The 23,494-nt window shown below is 35.9% G+C and overlaps 1 protein-coding gene across 1 annotated transcript; it reads left to right on the forward strand.

The window, feature by feature from the left end:
- Positions 1-15,831: 15,831 nt before the first annotated feature.
- LOC142441407 (small ribosomal subunit protein eS4, X isoform-like) lies at positions 15,832-16,720 on the forward strand. Its single transcript, XM_075543408.1, has one exon. The coding sequence runs from the start codon at positions 15,864-15,866 to the stop codon at positions 16,653-16,655; it is 792 nt and encodes a 263-aa protein (XP_075399523.1). The 5' UTR covers positions 15,832-15,863; the 3' UTR covers positions 16,656-16,720.
- Positions 16,721-23,494: the final 6,774 nt, after the last annotated feature.

A 23,494-nucleotide genomic window follows, 5' to 3' on the forward strand; every position in this document is an offset into this window, starting at 1 on the left:
GGAACATGTTGGCTAACCATTTCTATAGATACTAATGATCTATTATAAACACTGCCATTAAATTAGAGAAAGCACCCACTCTAAACTTGATTATTAAGATGCTTTAGAAAGGATTTCTATTATGTTTCAATGAATGATGATTCTTACATAGAAACTACATTACAAGACCATTTTTCCTAGCTAAATAGATTTTTAGCTTGTGAAACTTTAGAAATAATAAACTAAATTGGATTATTTATAAACATATGTTCTGGAGCAGGTTGCTTTACTCAATTTTGAAACTTGGCAGGTCAAATAAAAGTCTGCGTCAAAATTCCAGCTAATACTATATTGCTTGAGATGAAATTCCATAGGCCCAACTTGAGAATAGTTGCTAGTTTTCCAATTCTGAATCCATTATGAGGTTCAATTGAGTACAGCAGGGTTTTGCAAATCTCAAAGTGAGTAAAGTTGTTTATTTATGTCCTTTTGTCTTAATGTAAATGTTAGTAATTTTTCATTCTGGATAAAATTGATGAAAATACCATAGCTTCAAAAGAAAATAATCTTTGCTACCTGACTCATTAGGCCTTTGGCTTAGTTTTATCTTTATATTTCCAGCATTTATCTTTATATTTCCAGTAGATGAAATAGCCAATATAAAAAGACAAAGAGATAATTAATGTGATAGCATCTTATAATCTCAAAATCTCTCAATTTCTACGTTACTCACAACATTCTAGTGATGTTAGTGATAGCCCCAGTAGGGAAAAGCCATTAGGAAAAGAGAAGTTAGAATTAACCCATGAATAAGCAATCATATTACTAGAACGGTAGTCCTCAACCAAATGTGTCACTATGAACTAAAATTTTAAATGGTGACTAGTGGTGGCGAACTATTTTCATTTCTTGAACAATATTCTGTTAATAACACAATAAAAAACAAACTCACAAAAAAACCCTACAAAGTACAAGACAAAATTGTAGGAATTGTGCATGCATAGGCTGCTTCTCAGAAAGAAGCTCTGACTGGGTAGTGGAATACATATTGAAATGCCAACCTCAAGGTCTGTAGTTTGAAATCATCAGGCACCTACTGAGAGAAAGATAAGATTTACCACTTGGAAACCCCAAAGGAACAGGTCTACTCTGTCCTATGAGGTTTCTATGAGCCACAATTGACTCAATAACAGTAAGCATGAGAAAGGTAAAGTAAAATATAAAGGATATGGATCAATAAAATTATAGTTTTATGAAATCCTGTCTAATAATACAGATACCATATTTTTCTGATGATTGAGTTATATTGTATGATGTTGAGCATAGAATTTTCAGTATAGCATATTATACATTCCTGTCTTTGCTAATAAAATTCAGCTGTCCCTTTACTTACAATTTGCATTAACAACTCATCAATATAAACAGAATGATTTATTAAAATATTACTAAGTAGAGATTGAATGGCTCAGGGGATGGATTGGTAATTGAATATGCAGTCTTCTATTTCTAGGTCACTGATTTAAATTACTTCTTGGCAGTGAGTGGAGGCTATTTGGTGGCATATGGCGTGTGGAATGGGGTGATGATGTCAGTCTTATTTTCAGTAAGTGCTGTCCATTAAGGTTTCAATATTTCAAAGAAACTACACTTGATTCTAAAGCTTGTCTCCATGGATTCAAAACATCATTTTATATATTCATGTGCAAACATTTTCCATGAAATATATTTTTTACTAATTATAGAAAATATCACCCATCAAGACATTTCCCATATAGAACACATAGTAATTTTATTTCTAATCATTTCTGGTAATACATTCTTTTTAACTTAAGTTTTAAATGTGTTTTTGCTATGTATATAGCCTTAAAGTGTTTTATAGGAATAAGATTTTAAATCCTTTAAGGAAAAATGAGAGCTTAACTCAAAAGATTGCGATATTTAGAAATAAATAGAAAAAAATTGTTATCGAGTATTTTCCAAATAAAGAGAGTAAACGGTACAAAGTTAAATCACTGTCTGAAAATGCATCTGCCCTGAGCTATAACGGAACGATGAATTATAGACAAGAGCTTGTCTTTCTGCTTGTGATATGTTTTGTTTCAGATGTAGTTGTAATCATAGGGGAGGGGTCATTTCTTACATATTCTTAGGTAATGATAAAGCAAGGGAAATGTTATAAATTGTGGAAAGTACCATTTGAAGATCACCTGATTATATGTGGGGCAAAATTAAAAAACCGGCAGTCCTTCTGTTAGAAGTAATAAGTCAACCTAGCATGGGTGTTGAATGCAAGCTCAATGAACAAAAATAAATATTAATTCCATAGGATAGCAGTGGCTATCTTTAAAAAGAAAACAAAGATAATAATAGTACTTGGAAATACATATGCTAAAATATACTGAAGAAAGGCACATAGAAATGTCCAAATTATCACTGTGGTATCAGATCTAATATTGGAAGAATATAACATAAAAATGGATCAGAAATCTCTGTCTTATAAATTGCCATTTCTTTTCAAATCAATGAAATGATGTTCAAACACCAATGTGCTTTGGGGGAGAAATTAATACGTTTCTTTTGAAAATACTATGGAAATGGAGTGTGAAATATGTAGGAGATACAAAAAAAGTAATCAATTGATAGTATAGAATGACAGGAGGAAAAACATGGGTATTTGTAAGGTGGCATGGAAGATAATTTTCTTTGACCATTAAAATATAAATGCAAAAGTGTTCTGTTTATCTAGAAGAAGAGACAAACAATACTAATATCTTCCCAAGGAGAAATATGTTCACCCCATGGCCATACACAGATAAATAGACACAGTGAGAATAATACATTGACATCCACTTAGGAAAAGTTGTTTACCGGTTAGAATATCTTTCCAAGTTAAAATGAGCATAAAGTATTTCTTAGGAATAAAACAAATATGGATAAATTGAAACTCACTCGACTCACTGCTGTCGATGATTCTGATTCACAGTCATCCTGCAGGACAGAGCAGTGCTGCTTCTGAGGTTTTCTCTGAGTGTGAATCTTTATGGAAGTAAAAATTCAACTTTTTCATACAAAGAAAACTGGTGGGTTTGACCTTGTGACTAGCAGCTCATCACATCAATCACTATTCTACCAGAGCTCTTATTTATGAATAGTGAGGAATGATAAGTCTTAGAAATACTTCATATTACCATTGTTTCCTGAAATTTTTAGTTTTTAATATTACAAAGTAAAGAAATCCTTGAGGATTCATTTGCCATATATTTTTAATATGATAGCTTCAAAACCATGTTTTCCTTCATTTTAATTTCAAGTATTTCATTCTACACAAAACTTATGTTAAACCTAGCTTTCTATTAATATCTCTATGAGCAAGGATAATTATTATAATACAAAAATTCCTAATGAATACACTCTCCCATCTTTGGATTAATTACATGCTCTGTGTGTGCTTGTGGTATCCAATTTACAGAAAGCAATTTTCTCCTTTATTTAGGGTTTCTGAATGGTGTACATATTAGTGTAATGGGCAACATACTGAGATGCTAATAGCCTGTAAGGAAAGTTGTTTTTCTCCTCCCTTTCATCACGAAACTGCATTTTAGACATAATTTAATCATTTCTACTCTGTTAAAACCATTTATGACTTTGAAGACAATATCCATATTGGATAAAGGAAATAATTTGAAACATGGTCTAATTAAATAAATATTTAAATAAAGTTCATAACCCAGGTTTATGTTATGTTCTAGATCAATCAATAACTCCTATTAATAAAATAATTTCTGGGTGATGCCAATGTCCACCAATAGATATTCCATAAGGCCTGATAATCTCTTTCCAAAGTCAGCCACAAAAAAATGTGATGAAGCAGAATTCTGTTTTGATACAGACGGCTTTACCATAAGTCAGAATTGACTTGTCCACAGCTAGTTATTTTTTTATTGTTTTACCAGTTATAAAGACTCAAATAAAATGTCACCCATCTGAAATGGTGACTTTTGACTGTGGTTTTGGTGCCGTGACTGTGTGTAATCTTTCCATCTTCTATTGATTCTTCCTGCATCATTCAATTTTTACAGGCAGATATACTGACCATGTTCTTCAATATTGGTTCACCATTTTTTCATATTTAACTTCAAAGAAGATGTCATACTGAGAGAAAAGGCTGATAATTACATCATGCTCAAGGGATCTATAAACTAAGAACACACAACCATAATAAAATATATGGTCCCAAGAAAAGACCCTTGAAGTTCAAAAGCCAAATCCTCAAAGAGATGAAAAGAGAAATCACCACATCAAAAATTATAATAGGAGACTTCAATGCACTACTCTCAAGGAAAGATAGATGAACAGGTAAGAAACTTAATAAAGAAACTGAAGCACTGAAAAACACAATCAAAGAATGCGACCACCTTTGCATTTTCAGAGTTCTCCATCCAACAGCCAAAACAAAACTGAACGAAACATATCTTCCCCAATGAACATGACTCATATCCTAAAATAGGCCGCTTGCTGGCCCATAATGCAAGCCTGAACAAAGGCGAGCAGATAGAGATCTTTCAAACCATCTTCTCAGACCGCAGTGCCACAAACTGGAAACTAACAATAGAAAGAATAATAAAAAAATAAAAGTAAAACACTTGGAGACTCAACATACACTACTTAAAAAAGACTGGGTACTAGCTCAGCTAAGAGAAGAAATTAGAAAGTTCCTAGAAGCACGTGAGAATGATAACACAATGTACCAAAACCTAGGGAACACAGTTAAAACAGCAGATGTCATTTTATAGCGATTAATGCACAAATGAAAAAAGAAGAATCATGTCCAATAACAACACAACACCTCCAACAATCAGAACACAGTCAACAGCATAAACCTCCCAACAGCAAGAGAAAAGGCATCGTAAAAATTAGAGCAGAAATAAATCAACTGAAAAGCAAAAACAATGAAAAAAATCAACAAAGCAAGAAGTTTCTTCTTTGAAAGAATCGACAAAATCAACAAATAGCTAGCAAACTTACCAAAGGAAAAGAAAGAGCAGATGCCAATATCTAGAATTAGGGGTGACGCATGTGGTGTCACAAGAGAACAAAATGAAATAAAAAGATTAATAATGCAGTATTATGTAAGATGGTATTTCAACAAATTTGAATGTCTGCATGATATGGACAAATACCTTAAAAATGCCCTGTTCCCAAATTTATGCATATGGACATTAAGAACTTGAATATACCGACAGAAAAAGAACGAATAGGTAAGATCATCGAGACACTCCCAATCTTTTAGATGATTTAATATCAACATTTCCCCTACTTCAGTTATTTTTCTTACACCACTCTAGTAAATATAAACATGATTCAATAGCCTTTGCTCAATCCCTGATACATTCTAGCATGCAGATGTATTTCTTTAAAAGGTCAAATGCGTCAATGCTATTACATGAAGGAGGACATTCATAATCAACAAGAACAGATAATTAAATAGGTATCTAAGAACATTAGAAATTATATATTAGTACTTGTTTGCATATGAACCAAACATCATAAACATATTAGGGATATTTTAGATGATTCAGTCATACATATGAATGTTTTACATATGAATTATCGTACATACTCAAATATAAGCCTACCCGAGTATAAGCCGAGGTAACTAATTATTACCCAGGAAACCAGAAAAACGGATTGACTTGAGTATAAGCCTAGGGTGGAAAATGCAGACGCTATTGGTGAGTTTCAATAATCAAAACAAATGAAAATAAAATGACTGAAAATTGAGATATCAGTGGGGTAATGTATTTAAATATTTACTTTAAATAAAAAAAAACATAAATAAAAGAACAAGTCATTTAACATTAGTAAACCAGCACAGTAAGTGGAAAATAGGTTCAACAAAAACAAGGTATCAATAAATGATACCTTAAGAGTACTATTCCCTGAGCTCAATCAGCAATCAAGCTAAAATGTACAGTTAAAATCCTTCAAAACTGGATTCCTCATCATCATCCGTATGGCAATGCAGAGCTTCAGCTGGTGTGAGGTCATCATAGACGCTGTCCTCACTGAGATCACCGTCATCACCATCACTGCTGTCATTTTCATACAAAGCGCAGTCTTCACTGCCATCCATAGCACTACTAATACTACATTTCTGGAAGGCACGTCACACCATGACTTCTGGAATGTCTTCCCATGCATCTCAAACCCACTTTGCTATTAACTCTATGTCAGGCTTCATGAGACTTCCTTCTTTTGTTAGTCGGGCTTGACCAGATGTCATCCATTCATGCCCCATCTTTCACACATGGTCTTTAAAAGGCTTCTTCAAAGATACACCCAGAGGCTGCAGTACAGATGTAAGCCCACTGGGCATAACGGCTCAAGTAACTTTACAAGATGTTGCCAATTTTTTTATGCCATCTGATAGGTGGGCTCTGAACATATCCCAAACAAGTAACGGTGGCTTTTTCTTTAAGGCTGCTCCTGATTATTGGTTCCAAATTTCCTTCCATCCATCTTTTTGTTCCGTCTTCATCCATCTAGCCTTTAACATGTGCACTCACAATAATTCTTGGTGGGAAATTGACCTTTTGAGGAAAGATCTTTCTCTTAAAATTAATGGCAGGTCGCAGCTTAGTTCCATTAGCCAAACATGATATAACAACTGTAAAGTGTTATTTTTTTCTCATTTCCTGTGGTTTTGAGAAAAATCATTTTTTCTCCTAAACTTTCCACAGTTCTGTTGCTCGGAAGATCAAAAGTCATGGCAGTTTCATCCATATTCCCAGTATGTGCCAGGTCATAATTATAAATCCTTCTTTGTGTTATAATACATGACTGGAACAACATAATTTTTTCTTCAAGGTCTTGTAGCAATTTCTGGGAAATCTTTGTTCTTTGTCTCAAACATAGTAGGCCAAACCTATTCATGAAACGGGTACACCATCTTGCTAGCGCAGCCATTTTTTCAATGCCTGGTGCTTTATATTTGTCATCCTTAACCATTTGTAGAGCACATATGCGGATTCCCATGCGTGTTATGCAGTAACAATTTTGACAACACTCCATAACCCATTTATGCAATTCACTCTCTAGAGCCCCATAAAAAGATGTTAAACCACGATGAGCTTTTTTAGCTTTTGGAATCAGTTCCAAGTCAGCCTTCATTTTCCGCCACTCCCTCACTTGCTTTTCGTCAACACAGAATTCCCTACTTGCAATACTGTTATTGCTCTCTTCTGCTCAACACAACCTTCATTTAGAAACCAGCCTCATATGACTGGCATTTTTGTTTTGGTTCAAGAGTATCCATTTCTAATAGGATAAAAAAAACAAGACTTTTAAAAATAACTTTCACTGTAATTCCCACCCACGCACCCACCCACCACTACCCCCACCCACACCCCCGCAGGAAGTGTTAGCCGGAGAAGGGGAGGGGGGCTTCTGTGGGGGCGGGGGATGCAGGATGTGAATTAACACAAAGATCAGAGGGGAGAGATGGAGCCCAGACACAGACACATCCTTACCAATTCAGCTGCCGGTATAAGTGAATCCCTATGGGTACTTCTGCAAAATGGAGCCGTCCACATCATAGGACGGCTCTGATTGGTTAGACGTGAGGAAACAAATGTTCAAAGCCCTGCAGTGTCAAGCACATTTCTACATTTGTTGCCATCATCATTTTCAAAACATTTGCTTTCTACTTGAGCCCTTAATATCATCTCCTCATTTCCCCCTCCCTCCTCTTTTCTCCTCCCTCATGAACACTTAATAATTCATAAATTATTATTTTGTCATATGTTACGCTGTTTGGCATTTTTAACAAGAGATTGCACATTTCAAAATCATATCGAGCAATTTGCTCTTTTCAGGTTAGGAAGGAGTACCCCAAAAGAATGGCATTGCCCTGTATAAAGCGTAGCTTTGAGAGAGTGCATCTGTCCCACAGGGCGAGCATCAAGCAACTCACTCCAAGTTAGTGCACCCAAAGGTGTCACCTCAGAAAGTTCTCTCTGCTCACTGAATTTTTCGTAAAGGCAGTTTCACTCGATCCTCATTGTTTGTGATGCCGATTTAAGAGAACAGCATGCAGCTGTGAAATTTTGTTTCCTGTTTGGGAAATTGTGATGTTGAACACAGCTTACAAGAACAGCACTATGAGGAAAACTTCAGTGTAGGAGTGCTTTCTCATTTCAAACAAGGTGAGATGTTGCTTAATGACAAACTTCATTCTAGACATCTATCAACTTCCCAAATGGATGATAATGTCGATTCATAGTGCAATTAGAATTCGTTCCACCAGGTCAGATTGTTAATGAAACTTTCTATTTAGAGATTCTGAAAAAATTGTGTAACAGGGTGTGTCAAAAAGAGCCTTAATGTGTCAGATATGTGAGTGGTTTTGCCACCATGACAGTGCACGTGTTCATGCAGCCATCTCAGTGTATCAATTTTGGCCCCAAAACTACATGCCTCTTTTGCCCTACAAACTTTACTCACCTGATCTCACTCCTAGTGACTTCTTTTATTTTTCCACAAATGAAGAAAGACATGAAAGGACAGTGATTTGACAAAATAGAAGTTGTGAAGAAAACAATGAGGGAGGAGCTGTCAGCTGTCACAGTTCAGCTGCAGCATGGTCTGGGTGTCCCTCATGGTGGGTCATGGCACCGGCGAGTGGGAGAGAGAAACCAAATGACTCAAAGGTTGCGGGTGACTGTTCCAATTTTATTCATGCAAAGCTTCAAATTATATATTTTTTTCTTGGCTTAAATCTTCTGGCCTGAGATCATACATCAGGAAATTCTCAGGCCACAAGACCATGACAAGTTACATCAATCACATCCTGATTCTTGGTTAAAAATTAGTAGATCTTGACTTTCTCAACTACAAGGGTAATAGACATAAACCTTCTAACAATAACTGAGCACACTTTATCCAACTAGGGAACATTGTTCTAACTATGAAATCAATAAAGCATTAATACATTTCATTATCAAAAATTACTTGACAGGCTTTGGCTGTTCTTTCTGTTCTTTCTTAGGCTGTTCCTCTAGGGTTTTCATTTCTTGTTCTTTCTTTACCACTAAGTTCCCATAAGTTAAACTCCCAAAAGTCTTTCTGTACCAAGGTATGAGTTGCCTCACAATAGGTAGCTTTGCTTCAGTGGAATTCAAGTTGCCTCACAATAGGTAGCTTTGCTTCAGTGGACTTCAAACATCACAGAGGCCCTCTTCTTGCTAACCGTTCCATAAAAGTTAAACTACTAAAAGGAACTTGTACACCTTCTTTGTTAAGTATTCTTATGCCATTTTCATTACATGCCCTGTATAAGGCAAATCAGGATCAGGGACTCTATTTCTCTTTGGGTTATTTCCTGGAGGGGGATGCCATAGTCCACCCCCTATGTGGTAGCCAATATAAGGAAAGGGAAAAACCATGGGAAGAGGATGATAAACTTTTTTAGAGTCTTTCACAAAAGCTTCCAAACGAGCCTCTGAGATTTCCGTGGGTTTCTGTTGCAATAGCTCAGCCTGCTCAAGATCTAACATAAATTCCTTAAGGGGGATTTCTGGCTCCCAGTTTCTAGTTTTATTATACGATACACTTTGCATGCAGTCAGGACATGGATCTTTCGAAGCCATAGGAAGGGGAGTAACCTCAACTTCTGGGGAATATTCCTCAGTTGACATCAGTTGTTTCCTAAAAGGAGAAGTGATCAAAATTATCAGGAACCAGAGCAGCTACAGTGATTAATAATGATATCAGGCCAATAATTCCAAAGGGTTCCTGAGAGAGACTTTGCTTGCTGGAGCCTTCTTTGAATGGTCCTCCTCCATGTGCTGACTTTGTCAAGGCCCATGGTTGGAAGTGGTCTTGGCAGTCAGCCACCCAAAGAGATGAATTTGAAAATGTTTCCAAAAATGGGATTGCAGATTTGACAAATGTATTAAGTGAAATGGAGACTACTTTGCAGGAGATAAGATTGTTTTGTAAAATGAATAAATATATAGGCTTGAAAACATTCCATGGGGAGGGGTACCCCTCATATGTATTAGTCAAGAGAATACGACACTGCCTGCTTCATGGCAGAGCTTCTCCCACCGAGTGCTAGTGGCTTTCGGAACTAATCATGCCCTTCTAGTGGGGATTGTTCTGCACATTATTCAATGTTCAGCCAGATCCTTGACCTCTAGTAACTGGATGTCAGTAACAATCTCCTCCCCTTAAATGTAACACTAAAAATATTATCAGATATTGTCAAATTTTTCTTATGAGAAATGGCAGAAATTTCCCAGGGTGAGAACAAATGAGAGAACAACATAGACTGACATCTTTTTGCATCTTCATTTGTATGTGTTAAAATTTTTAGTAATATTAATACAAAGTTGGTCTCAATGAGGTGGAGGTTCAAAAATGTCCCAAATCTCCAACTTTCCCAAAGAACTATACAACTCCATTATCCCAGATAAAGGCAATAATTACTCAAATATATCAAAATTTCCTTATATTCCAGGGTTCCTAATTCTATGCCTCATGTCTCACAGAAGTCACAAATTGTTTTTAAAAAACATCTTCTGTGTTGTGGAGAACTAGTAAGTCCAAACTCTGAAGTTCAGAAATCCCTCTGGGGTTCGCCCCTTATCCAGGAGGTCATAATAGTTGAAGAATTAATACAGGTGATAGGCTGCAGCTCAAATTCCCAAGAATAAGAGTTCAGGGACAAGCAAGCCCAAAACAGTAGCTAGAGAAAGAGAGCAAACATTACCAAAGTTGCTCAGGAAAGATAGAAATGTGAAATGCCCCAAATAGAGATCAGTACTCTGTTAGTGAGTCAACCCCCAAAGCAAGCTGAGGCCCACATCAAGGTTGCTACCTGAGTGCTGCATCAAAGAATTTTGTTTAGTTTCTTGGTTTGTTTGGTGTTGAAACCAGTGACGCACTCAACTGGGAAGAGGAGGTCACAGAGATGGTATCTTGCAAACAGCAGGGACTTTGATGGAGGTGTGGTTTCTGCCACCTGACCTGCAAATTTCAAACACCTAAAGAACTAAGGATGGTGATTTAGCACACCCTTAGCAAGATAGGGACTCATAATATGTCCCAGCTTAATCCTGTCTTATTAGCATTGTGAATAACTCACTCCAAAATGGAATAGGAGAGCTATATTAAGTAATTAATTACACTGTAGCATAGTTGTTAATACAAATATAATCTTTCTTCATCTTCACCAAATAAACTTTAGTAAGTGTTAACTGACATCATTGTGATTTTTCTCATTTTATTCCTATGGAGAAAGGCAATATTTTTTACTCCAATAGTTCATGGAAAATCTACGTCATCCTGTAGTAAGAGAATTAATTGTTGTTTACTGACATACTAAAAATTTTAAATTACTATGCTTTACAAACATTAGTTAGTTTTCCACTCATGATGTGAGGTAAATGCATGTTTTTAGACCTTTTATTTTTCTTTTTAGGAAAATCTATTGCTGTGGGGTTTCTGTGGGGTAAAGTGCATTATTCAGCATGCGGTCTCCACATGACATTTTATTTTAAAGGATAACTATGGAAATTGCTTTATATTTCTTAGAGTTGAATTCTAGAAATAGAATAAATTTTAGTAACAAATAGAAAATAAATGGTTTCTCAGCTTATATAAATCTAAAAATATATTTTAAATTATTTATATTTTTTTTCAGGAGATAGATAAAACTACCTAAAATTAATTATAAAGAAAAATATAATTGGATATATCTTAATGCTTATTTGTTGCCTATCTTCCTCTCAATGATTTACTTAATTTTAGGTAATATCAGGGTCTAGAATTCATTTATAGTTATTCAAAATTAGATGAAAACAAGGAAATACTCCATGGTTTAAATCAAGAAACATGAGTAACAGGGTTATATCCTCTTACCATGCTTGCTCAATCTGTGTGCTGAGAATGTGAGAATCAGAATTATTTGAAAAAGAATGTGGCATCAAGGTTGGAGAAGGTCTTATTAACAACATGCAATATGCAGATAACACAATCTTGCTTGCTCAAAGTGAGGAGGACTTGAAACACTGGCTGATGAAGATCAAGGATTGCAGCCCTCTGTATGGACTATGACTAAATGTAAAGAAGACTAAAATGCTCACAAATGGACCAATAGGTAACATCAGGATAAATGGTGATAACATTGTAGTTGTCAAGAATTTTGTATTACTTGGATCCACAATCAATACTCATGGAAGCGGCAGTCCAGAGCTTAAACGATGTATTGCATTAGGTAAATATTTTGCACACAACCTCTTTTAATGACTGAAAAACAAGGATGTCCTCGTGCTGGCTCAAGTGCACCTGATCCAAACCATGGTGGTTCCCATTGTCTCATATGCATATGAAAGTTGGACATTGAAGAAGGAAGACCAAAGAAGAATCAATGCATTTGAATTGTTGGGCTGGAGAAAAATATTCAAAATATCATGAACTGCTAAAATGACAAAGATATCTATCTTGGAAGAAAAATGGCTAGAGTGCTCCTTAGAGACAAGGATAATACAACTTCAGCTTACATACTTTGGACATATTTTTTGTTTATACTTTTAACTGTTTTATTGACATATAATTCAATTTTAGCAGTTTTATTAACATATAACTCACATATCATACAGTTTAATCATGTGAACATAAACTTTTGAGCATTTTAGTAACATGGGTTCTGACATAAAGTTTATTGTGCCAACCTGGCCACTAAACACATGTGGGGTTAATTGAAGGACAGAGAGATAAATGGCTCGGTGAGCCTTGCCTTTCTAGTTCTTGGGTCTCTTGCTTTGTGATGGTCGGACCAGGGTGCAGCTGCCTTAGCATGCTTCAACTGGCAAAGCTCACTTCCTGTGAGACATCTCTGAGGAGAAGCCACATGGATCTACCCCGATGCAGCCCTGGGTACTGGAGCAGCCTCATGGAGACCCCTGCCAGCGCTGAAATGCTTACATGTTCACTGATTTGGCTTTCCTCCTGCAGTCAGCATCATTCCGTGTGTTTTGTGAAATGGAGGAGGACTTTGTGGATTGGTGTCGGACATATTGGCTAATGTTGGATTTGTGAGCTTGGGCAGCACTGGGTTGGGCTGTTTTCTTTATGTGCACTTATCCTTTATATAAAATTATCTCTTATACATATGAGTTTCTGTGGATTTGTTTCTCTAAAGTACCCTGAATACCACAAGTTCTTAAACATATTTTCAAGTTGGTATCATCTTCATACTAATATGTTTTACTAGTTCTATAGTGAAATCACATAATAAACTAATTTTGAACATTTTATTATCAACACTTTCACATATAAAGAAAGGTAACAGAATTATGTAATAATCTCCCAGATTCTACAATTAACATGTGCTATATTTGTGAGACTTTCTGCACCTATAAAGAGTTAGAGCCTCAGAAACCCCCTACAGGGTCATTATGAGTCAGAATTGACCTGACAGAAATGATGGTTTTTCAAAATATTTACATGATTACGTACCCATCCATTTATCGATGCCTCTTTCTAGCGATTCATGCATGTCTTTATAAGCAATGATACCTTTCTGTTCAGCCAAAGAAACGTGCAAGCAACTCTTCTCTGTCAAGGTACACACCTGAGGGAGCACAATGCAAATGACTTACTCCTTCTCTCCCCTCAGTTCCTTCCACTTCGTAAGGCATCCCATAGTGGAAGCAGCTAGGGGATTTTTGTTTGTCTGTTGGTTTCATTATTTTTTTTAAATCGTTTTATTGGAGGCTCGCACAATTCGTATTACAAAACATACATTCACCCGCTTTGTCAAGCATATTTGTGCATTTGTGCCCTCATCATTCTCAAAACATTTGCTTTCACCTTGAGTCCTGAGTATCAGCTCCTCATTTTCCCACTCTCTCCCCGTCCCCCACCCTCCTGAACCCTTGATAGTTTATAAATTATTATTATGTTGTCATGTTTTACACTGTCCGACGTCTCCCTTCATCCACTTTTCTGTTGTCCGTCCCTGAGAGAAGGGGTTATATGTAGACCCTTGTAAGCAGTCCCCCTTTGCACCCCACCCTCCCGGTATCGCCACTCTCACCACTGGTCCTGAAGGGATCATCCGCCCTGGATTCCTGTGTTTCTCATTCCCATATGTGCCAGTGTACATCCTTTGTTCTAGCCAGATTTGTAAGGTAGACTTGGAATCATGATACTGGGTGGGGGGAGGGTGGCAGCACTGAGGAAATAGAGGAAAGTTGTATGTTTCATCATTGCTACACTGCACCCTGACTCGCTCGTCTCCTCCCCACGACCCTTCTGTAAGGGGATGACTTGGGACATGTTTGAAGGTGAAACCTGTCCGTGGAGAAGGGCAGCATGCTTGGTACTGTGGAGGGCAGCGAGTAAGAGGGAGGTCCTCACAGAGTGGCTGTAATGTAAGGACGGCTCTGTGGCAGCTCACAGCTACACACACACACATGCACTTAAATATGCATATATATGAGCGTCATATATATTGTAGGATAAATTACATCACCTTGTCATTGTATTTTTCCTTAAGTTTTTTAAAGTTCCTGCATGTGTATATTGATATCATTTATGTTGAGAAACTATAGTTGTTATTGACTAAATTTAATGTTGCATTTGTTTTTACCAAATTAACAAAGCAAAACAAGTTATTTTGCTAGTAAAGAGTGGTCAGGCCATAAATTAATTTGTTTCTGTCCAATTTAAAACTTGTCAAACAATGTGTGACAATTTTTCCAAAATACTATAACCTTACCTTATCTACATGATTGTTACCACGGGTTTCTAAAATTTGAAATAATGATTTCTTTAGGAAGTATTGAAAAGCTCCCTTTAAAATTTTTTTTAACCTAAATAAGTGCCTACCAAGCTATTTTACTATCTAGAAACTCAAAGGAGTTTATACATGTGACTATTTAAATTATAACACACATTTAATATAGTAAAAGCTGAAAACAGTAGAGTTGGTTTAAAAAACTTCATGACAAAATAAAAAAACCTTCATGACAGGCTGGCATAAAAATAATAAAAGTTTAAAATAACTAAGCAAATATGTTCTTGTTAATTTCACAAAGACACAGAGTGCTACCTAAAATTGCCCAATATGAAATGGCTAATGTTTATCAAATTAATGATCTATTTATTCAGCAAATATATAGTGTTATAATTATTTAACCCATACTTGATTAAAATACATATAAATATAGCACTTTATAAAGGTGTATTCTATAGAGTTCCAAAATTCTATAATTTCCATCTAAAAGCAAAGTATCCATTGCAAAATAACTTATTTATTATTACTTGTATATTTAGAAATACCTGAAAGTAGCATAAGGTCATTTAAAAGAAAGAAAATACCAATATAGATGTCCAATAGACTGAATCTTGATGTTGAACAAAAAGTATTTAAAACAAATAGAAGAAATAATTAAATAAAAGCTGAGTAAAAATGTCAAAAGTCAGCTAGGAAAGTCAAAATAACATATAAAATGGGTAGGCACCTAGAGTTAGACAGCCCAAAAGAAAGAATGCTCTCAGAATATCTCAAGCTGGAAGAATTACAGGAAAAAAAATGGGCCTCCAGTTAAAAAATATTGAAAGATCTTATGGGCAAAATAGTGAATGATGCAGAATGTATCCATAGAAGATGAAAGGAATGCACCAACTGACTATATTAAAAAAAACCGATAGAAATTCAGTCACCTCAAGGTCTATCGTGTGATCAAGAACCAATAGTACTGAGGAGGCAGTCACACACCAGGCTCCATGCATTGACAGAATACCAACTGGGATGTTTCAGCAAGATGATGATGCACTGGGAAAGAGCTGGGTCTCTTTCTGTGCTCGGCGCAGCCATGGCTCGTGGTCCCAAGAAGCATCTGAAGCGCGTGGCTGCTCCGAAGCACTGGATGCTGGACAAGCTCACTGGCGTGTTTGCTCCTCGTCCATCCACTGGTCCCCACAAACTGAGAGAATGTCTCCCCCTGATTATTTTTTTAAGAAATAGACTTAAGTATGCTCTGACAGGAGATGAAGTTAAAAAAATTTGCATGCAGCGGTTCATTAAGATTGATGGCAAGGTCCAAACTGATATAACCTACCCTGCTGGTTTTATGGATGTCATCAGCATTGACAAGACCGGAGAGAATTTCCGCCTGATCTACGACACCAAGGGTCGCTTTGCTGTTCATCGCATTCCTCCTGTGGAGGCGAAGTACAAGTTGTGCAAAGTCAGAAAGATCTTTGGGAGCACAAAAGGAATCCCTCACCTGGTGACTCACGATGCTCGCACCATCCGCTATCCTGATCCCCTCATCAAGGTGAATGACACCGTTCAGATTGATTTGGAGACTGGGAAGATTACTGATTTCATCAAGTTTGACACTGGTAACGTTTGTATGGTGACCGGAGGTGCTAACCTGGGAAGAATTGGTGTGATCACCAACAGAGAGAGACATCCTGGCTCGTTTGATGTGGTTCATGTGAAAGATGCCAATGGCAATAGCTTTGCCATCCGGCTTTCCAACATATTTGTTATTGGAAAAGGCAACAAACCATGGATTTCTCTTCCCCGAGGGAAAGGTATCCGGCTCACCACTGCTGAAGAGAGAGATAAGAGACTGGCTGGCAAACAGAGCAGTGGCTGAAATGTTCTGGGTGATGGACATGGAGAGATCTCAAAAGGAATAAATACAGCATAATTTAAAAAAAAGATGATGATGCACTAGAAATGCAGAGGGCAGATACCTGGCAAACTAGTAGGAGGATGTCCATGTTTATGCCCATTCACAAGAATAATGATACAACAAGATATAGAAATTAGTAACCATTATTATAAATATCACATGCAAATTAAATTTTGCTGAAGAGGATACAAAATCGAGATGTTGCCAGAAATTGAAGTTATATTTAGTAGACTTGGAACTAGGGATATTATTGCTAATAGCAATGGATCTTGAATGAAAGCAGAGAGTAACAGAGGTATTGACTTGTGTTTTATTGATCATGCAAAGGCATTTGACAGCGTGCATCATAACAAACTATGGATAACCTTGAGCAGAATGTGAGTTCCATAATATTTTATTGTGCTCATTTGGACCCTGTGCAAGGACCAAGAAACATTCATTTGAATAAAACCAGACAGTTCTGCTCGATTTAAAATCAGGAAAGGTGTGATTCAAGTTTGTATCCATTCACTATACTTATTCAATCTGTAAACTGAGCAAATAATTCAAGAAACTGGATAATATAAAGAAGAACAGGTGTCGGAATTGGAGCAATGCTTTTAGCAACATGCAGATGACACAGCTATGTTTGCCTGAGAGAAGGGACATTCAAAGGGCCTTCGGGTGAAAATGAAATCCGGTAGCCTCCATAATGGATTGCAACTCAATATAAAGAAGCCCCCAGTCCTCACAACTTAGCCAGTAGGTAACATTAGGATAGAGGCAGAAAAGGTTGAAGTTGTCCGGGACTGCATTATTCTTGAATCAAAAATTAGTAGTCAAGAAATCAGGGGCCAAAAAACTAAAGCTTTATCATACTGGGCAAATATGCTGCACAAGATGTTGACGAGGAAGGCTGTCCCTTTGAGAACTGTGAGATGTACATGACCGAAGTCATGCATGCAAAAGTTTGACAAGAAATTAGGAGGGCCTAAAGAATAATTGACCCTTTTGAATCATGGTGTTGGCAAAGAATTTTGAAAGTACTATGGACTTCAAAAGGAACAAATGCATTTGTTATGAAAGAATTACATCCAGAATGCAACTTCGAAGCAAGGATGGCAAGCTTTTGTCCGATGCACTTTTGGACATGTTGTCAGGAGAGACCAGTCACTGGAAAAAGACATCATGCTTGGGATATATAGGGCTGGCAGAAAAAGGATTCTGCTCAAAGAGATAAATTGACAAAATGGAAACAGCAATCGGTTCACATATAATAATAATTGAGAAAATGGCACAGGACTGGACAGTATTTTGTTCTGCTCTACATATGTAACTGTGAGTCAAACGTTGCTAGGTAATACTTTACAGCAACAATAATAATTTACATGCTATCTTGAATCATTAAGGTATAAGCTAAAGTCCTGAAAAGGATAAACCAGTATATGTAAGTGGGTACTTATATTATTTATATGTATACACACTTTAATAAAATACATACATGTATTTCTTTTGCCAAACTCTCTGAAACATTTCTACTATATACTTATGTAACCTTATAGTTAAATATTATACTTTTCAGTCTCCTACAACATTTCTTGCTGTCACCTAACTTCTTTTAAGGAGAAATTTCTACCTGACACTTCAAAGGTGAAATGAGCATCAGGTAAGGAAGGGTGTATTTCATTTGCCTCTGCCTTTTATGCTTAAATAAATTGTGGTGTTGGAATTTGTGATTCGAGTAGCCTTAATGTAGGACCTATTGACAAAATTTTAACTAGATGATACCTGCTAGACCATAGTGCCACGGTGAAGGCAAAGGCAGGTATTCAGCTGTTGCGGATTCTGGCAAGAATCCGGTATGCTACACTTGTGATTGCCGCTTACTAGGTCATTAGTATCTTGTTCATGAAATTTGCAAAATAAAACGTTGGCTTGGATATGTGTTTCTTAAACATTCATCTGCAATCTTTCTTCACATTACAATAAATGTGTACACCCCACCATCTAATTGGCTTAAATCAGTTTCTGTTTTAACTCGCTATGTTTGAACTGATCTGAAGGGTTATTGTGTTGGGTAGCCTCTCAGATACCTTTCGAAGATTTCCAACTCCAGTTAATTGTGTGATTTCCTCCCCTTGAAAGTTCACAGTGCAGACAACTTCTAACACAGAGTGCAGTGATTATGCTATATATAAGATTAGAACTTCTTTCTTGCAGATTTACTATACTGACTCTCATTTTCATTGGCATCAATAGGACATCCTGCTATGTTTTGAATAATTTATGAAGATTTAGGAACCAAACAAACTCAGTTCCAGGACTAAAAACTACTTTGTTTTCTTTCTAACAACCGCATCTGGTTGGAAGAAGATCCTTCAGATATCCATGAGGTGAGATTACAGACTTAGCCAGCCATTGAGAGATCCTAATGGAGAGCTTCCAGATAAACTATGATTAGAATCCTTTCTGAGAGAACTTGTGAGATAATAAAAATGCCCTGTTATAAAATATTAAGTTTGTGATAATTCAGAATCTTGAGGCATAACTAACATTACCATCTATTTAATTATCTTAATACATTCACCATGATGTTCAGTGCTATCTATGATTTTCTTTAAACTGGCAATTGTGACAGTTATTTTTCAGTACAATCACTTTCCCAGTGTTGACCACATAGTTGCTGCCTATTTAACAAAGCTTGAAACTCCCCCTACACATTTCCCTTTTTTCTCTGTTAACATCCTAACACACACACAACAGCATCATCTTTTTGTCATTATTGATTCTTCAAGGATTAACTTCTAAAATATCCGTCTTACCTTCTACTCTCCTTTTCACAGTCTAAGGAAGACTTTAAGAAATAAGAGTCAGCTCAGTATCAAACAAAGAGCATGCAGTTATTTTTAAACTTTGAAATGGGTTCTGATGTTAGAATGTTATCAACTATAGAATACATAAAAGTAAATTATTAAAAACAAAACCCTACTTCCTCAAAATAAATATTTTCACCTGAACAACCTTAGTAAATTCTAATGGATATTTTAAAAAGGAATTTACCATATGACAGATTAAAAGATTTTAAATATAAATATTACTAAAATATGAGCAAAACATCCATCAATATGATCTTTTATACAAAAAAAGCTTAAATAGAAAATATTGGATCTCAGAATGATAAGCTATTTGAGTTACAGGATCATTTAATAAATGGCTCAGCTGTAAATGGTAATTTTTTGCATTTTATTTCTTACAGGAAAGAATGCTTGATGAGTCAATTCCTATGTGAAATTTTATTTAATAGAGTTTCTGGAGTCTTTTTCATTATTATATGATATTTTTAGGCTTAGCACATTGAGCATAAGTGTGGATATGTTTTCAGTGGGGAAAAAGTGATTTTATCTTTACCTACAAGATGGTTTTCTGTTAATTTCCATACTGAAAATAAGGAATTCATTTATTTGAATATGTTTTGATTATATTTTTGACAACTTAAAATGATTACTTTGAGTTCTTGTGAAATTTTCATGTGCTTGTTTAGTTGTAGAAAATAATTAAACCTTTATTTCTGCCTATGTAACTGTCAATCAACATTAGCTCTAAAAAGTTGCTTTAACATTGATGGTTTCAGAATAATGAAATGAACTACATGCCTATATTACAGTATTCATAAACTGCTATTGCTTTATTTTCTTCATTGTACCTAGAAATGTATTATAACATAAATCCATTTTTATTATGTTACCCAGTCTTCTTTGTACATTTAAGGACATCTATATAATAAGTGAAATGTTTCTGGATATATGATAGTGACTAACGATAAAAATAGTATGCTATACATCTCTTTTTTAGGAAATATCCCTCCATGTAAAATATAATGCTTTTTAAAATTAAATTCTTCAGGAATATTCCCTGTAATTTATGCATGCCTTCAAAAATGTAAATAGTTCCTTGTTATCTAATTGTATTTAAAGTTATGGCCTCAATTTCATGATATACTTTCATTTGTTTCTCAATTCAGAAAAGATTCATATTGTCCTGAATGTTCCTTTGAGACCTGCCTGGAAACCAGCACCACAAGGTGGAGAGGATCAGCAGTTTTCCTTAAGGTATGCATCGCAAAAGATGTCTAGGTTAAGTAAAAGAAAAGGAAATACACAAAATCCAACTAAAACAAACTTTCACAAAGTAATAAAATGATTAAGTTTCTTTAAAGTGTACCGATCATGACTCATTACTAAAAATAATAATGTGTTGAGAAAAGATAAGAATCCGTGGTTCCAGCTCATGGTGACCCCATGTGTGTAAGTAGAACTGTGCCTACAGGAGTTTTCATAGCCGAGTCTTCAGAAGTAGCTAGTCAAGCCTTTCTCCATAGGAGCTTCTAGGGACATTGGACCATACAAATGTAAATGGTATGCTACTCTAAACATTAGCAGTTGATTGCCATAATCTTTTGTACCACAGGTATAAAAAAAAGTACAATAAAGCCAAGTGCAATGAAAAACCTTGACAACTCCAGTCTTCTCTCCTTTCATCCTGAGTTTGTCTATTGGTTCAGTTGTGGGGATTTGGATTTTCTTTATGTTGATTTATAATCAGTATTGAAGCTATAATCTTTGATCATCATTAGCAAGCTCTTCAAGACCTCTGCTTTCAAAAACCATGCTTTTATCTGCATATTACAGGTTGTGAATGGACTTTCCTCCCAGCCTGATGCCACATTCACTTTACATAGTATTTCTTAGATTACTTGCTCAGCATACAATTTGAATGAGTACAGTGAAAGGAAACAATCTTGACAAATCCTTCTCTGATTTTAAATCATGAAATGTCCCCCTGTTTCATTTATACAATCCATGTACATGTTCCACATGAACAAAATGAAGTATTCTGTAATTCCTGTTCTCTCCAATATTATGTATAACATGTTATAGCTCATCCTTGAAAGCCATGGCACAGTATAAAACAGAAATACATAACTTTCTGATTCCTGCTGTTCTCAATCAAGACTCATCTGACATCAGGAATGATATCCTTTGTTCTAGGTCTTCTTCAAAATCTAGTATGTTCTTGACACAATGGATGTATGGATGGATTGTGATAAGAATTGTATGAGCCCCCAATAAAATGATATTTATTCTAGTATGAATTACTGGAAGTTCCCTATCAATGATCTGTTATACTGCTGCACTTTTAAATTATCTTCAGCAAAATATTACCTTGCACATTATATTAATTATATTGTTGGTTAATTTCTGCATTATGCTGCACCAGTTATTTGGAATGAGTAAATATATGGGACTTTTCCAGTTAACTTTCAAGAAAGTCAAGATAGCTGTTTTCCAATTTCTTTTGATAGACCAATTCAATTTCTAATACTGTATCAGTTTTTATAAACATTCCGATTAATATTCAAGAGGAGCCTGTTTTCTGCTAATGTCTGCAGTGTAGTTGTGAGTTCTGCCTTCCATAGCGTCAATGTTTGAACATTTGTGATCTCTTGAAATGGCTCAATTTTGACCAACTCCTTTGATATGGTGTCCGTATTTATGGCTTCCATTTTCCTTTGTTGCTTCTTGGATATATCAACTAGGATGACCTTATCCATAAAATGGTCCCTCCTAAGTCCAAAGTATAGGAGTTGAAATCTTGTCATCCTTGCCTCTAAAGAGAATTCTGGCTAGTCTTTCAAGACAGATTTGTTTCTTCTTCTGGCATTCTATGGAACTTTAATATCCTTTAACAGCAACAGATTATGTATGCATCGATTCTTTTTCCAAATTTCTTATTCAATATCCAGCTTTCACATGTATAGAAGGCTATTGAGAATATTTGACTTGGTCAGGAACACCTTAATCCTCAAAGTGATATTCTTGATATTCAACACTTTAAAGAAGTCTTGTATAGTAGCTTTGTCCAACTTAATGCTTCCTTTTATATTTTTATTGTTGCTTATATTAGCATTGATTGTGGATCCAAGCAAGGTGAAATGCTCGACAAATACTATCAAAGAATATAAATTAAAAAGTGTCAATCTCATTTAAACATAATATTCTTTAAGTGAACAACTCAACAATATTCTATGCCTAACAACTGCAGTTAAATAATACCTACACATTAATCCTATCAATATATTCCTCCATCTGTGAAAGTTTGTAAGCCAGCCACTTCATTACCTTATCCACCCAACTTGGGATATCAAATATATATATCTCCAATATATATCTCCAATATATATCAAGCCAGGAGACAATCATATTCTTTGATGTGATGAATCTTCACTCCAGCTGGGACCTTGCAATTCTGCATCCACTAGCAAAGTAAAATCCGAACAGGCCACCCATAAAGTCAGCAGCACTAGGGACTAGTTCACAGGCTTAAATATCTTCATCTGGTCAGGTTCTGGTCAACTTAATGTGGGACACCACACTTAGCCTTATCAAGGTGCCCATTGGTTACCTTGCATTTAGACTATGAGCAGCAGCACCATAACAAATTCTTAACAACCCTAACTCCCTTGGGCTAGGTCATGAACTTCAAACCTGTAAACCTGCTCTTGACTTCTCCTCTCTTCCCTGTGAAACTGGTCTATGGTGTTAGTGGGCAGACTCAACCTGTCTCTTGATTGCTGTGTTTCCCTCACTTACAATCATCACATGGATCCAAGTGGTCACCAAGCAAGCATTTCAGCCTGTCCACAGGCTGGCTCCTTTTAACACTTCAGTCCTAGAGCAGAGAGTTCCTTCCACGGCTCCATTTTTTTTCTAGCTTTTGACACAAACTACTAGTTCAAGATTCAAAAAGCCAAAGGTTCCTTT

The sequence above is a fragment of the Tenrec ecaudatus genome, chromosome 2 (assembly GCF_050624435.1).
Source record: "Tenrec ecaudatus isolate mTenEca1 chromosome 2, mTenEca1.hap1, whole genome shotgun sequence".
In the NCBI taxonomy this organism is placed as follows: domain Eukaryota; kingdom Metazoa; phylum Chordata; class Mammalia; order Afrosoricida; family Tenrecidae; genus Tenrec; species Tenrec ecaudatus.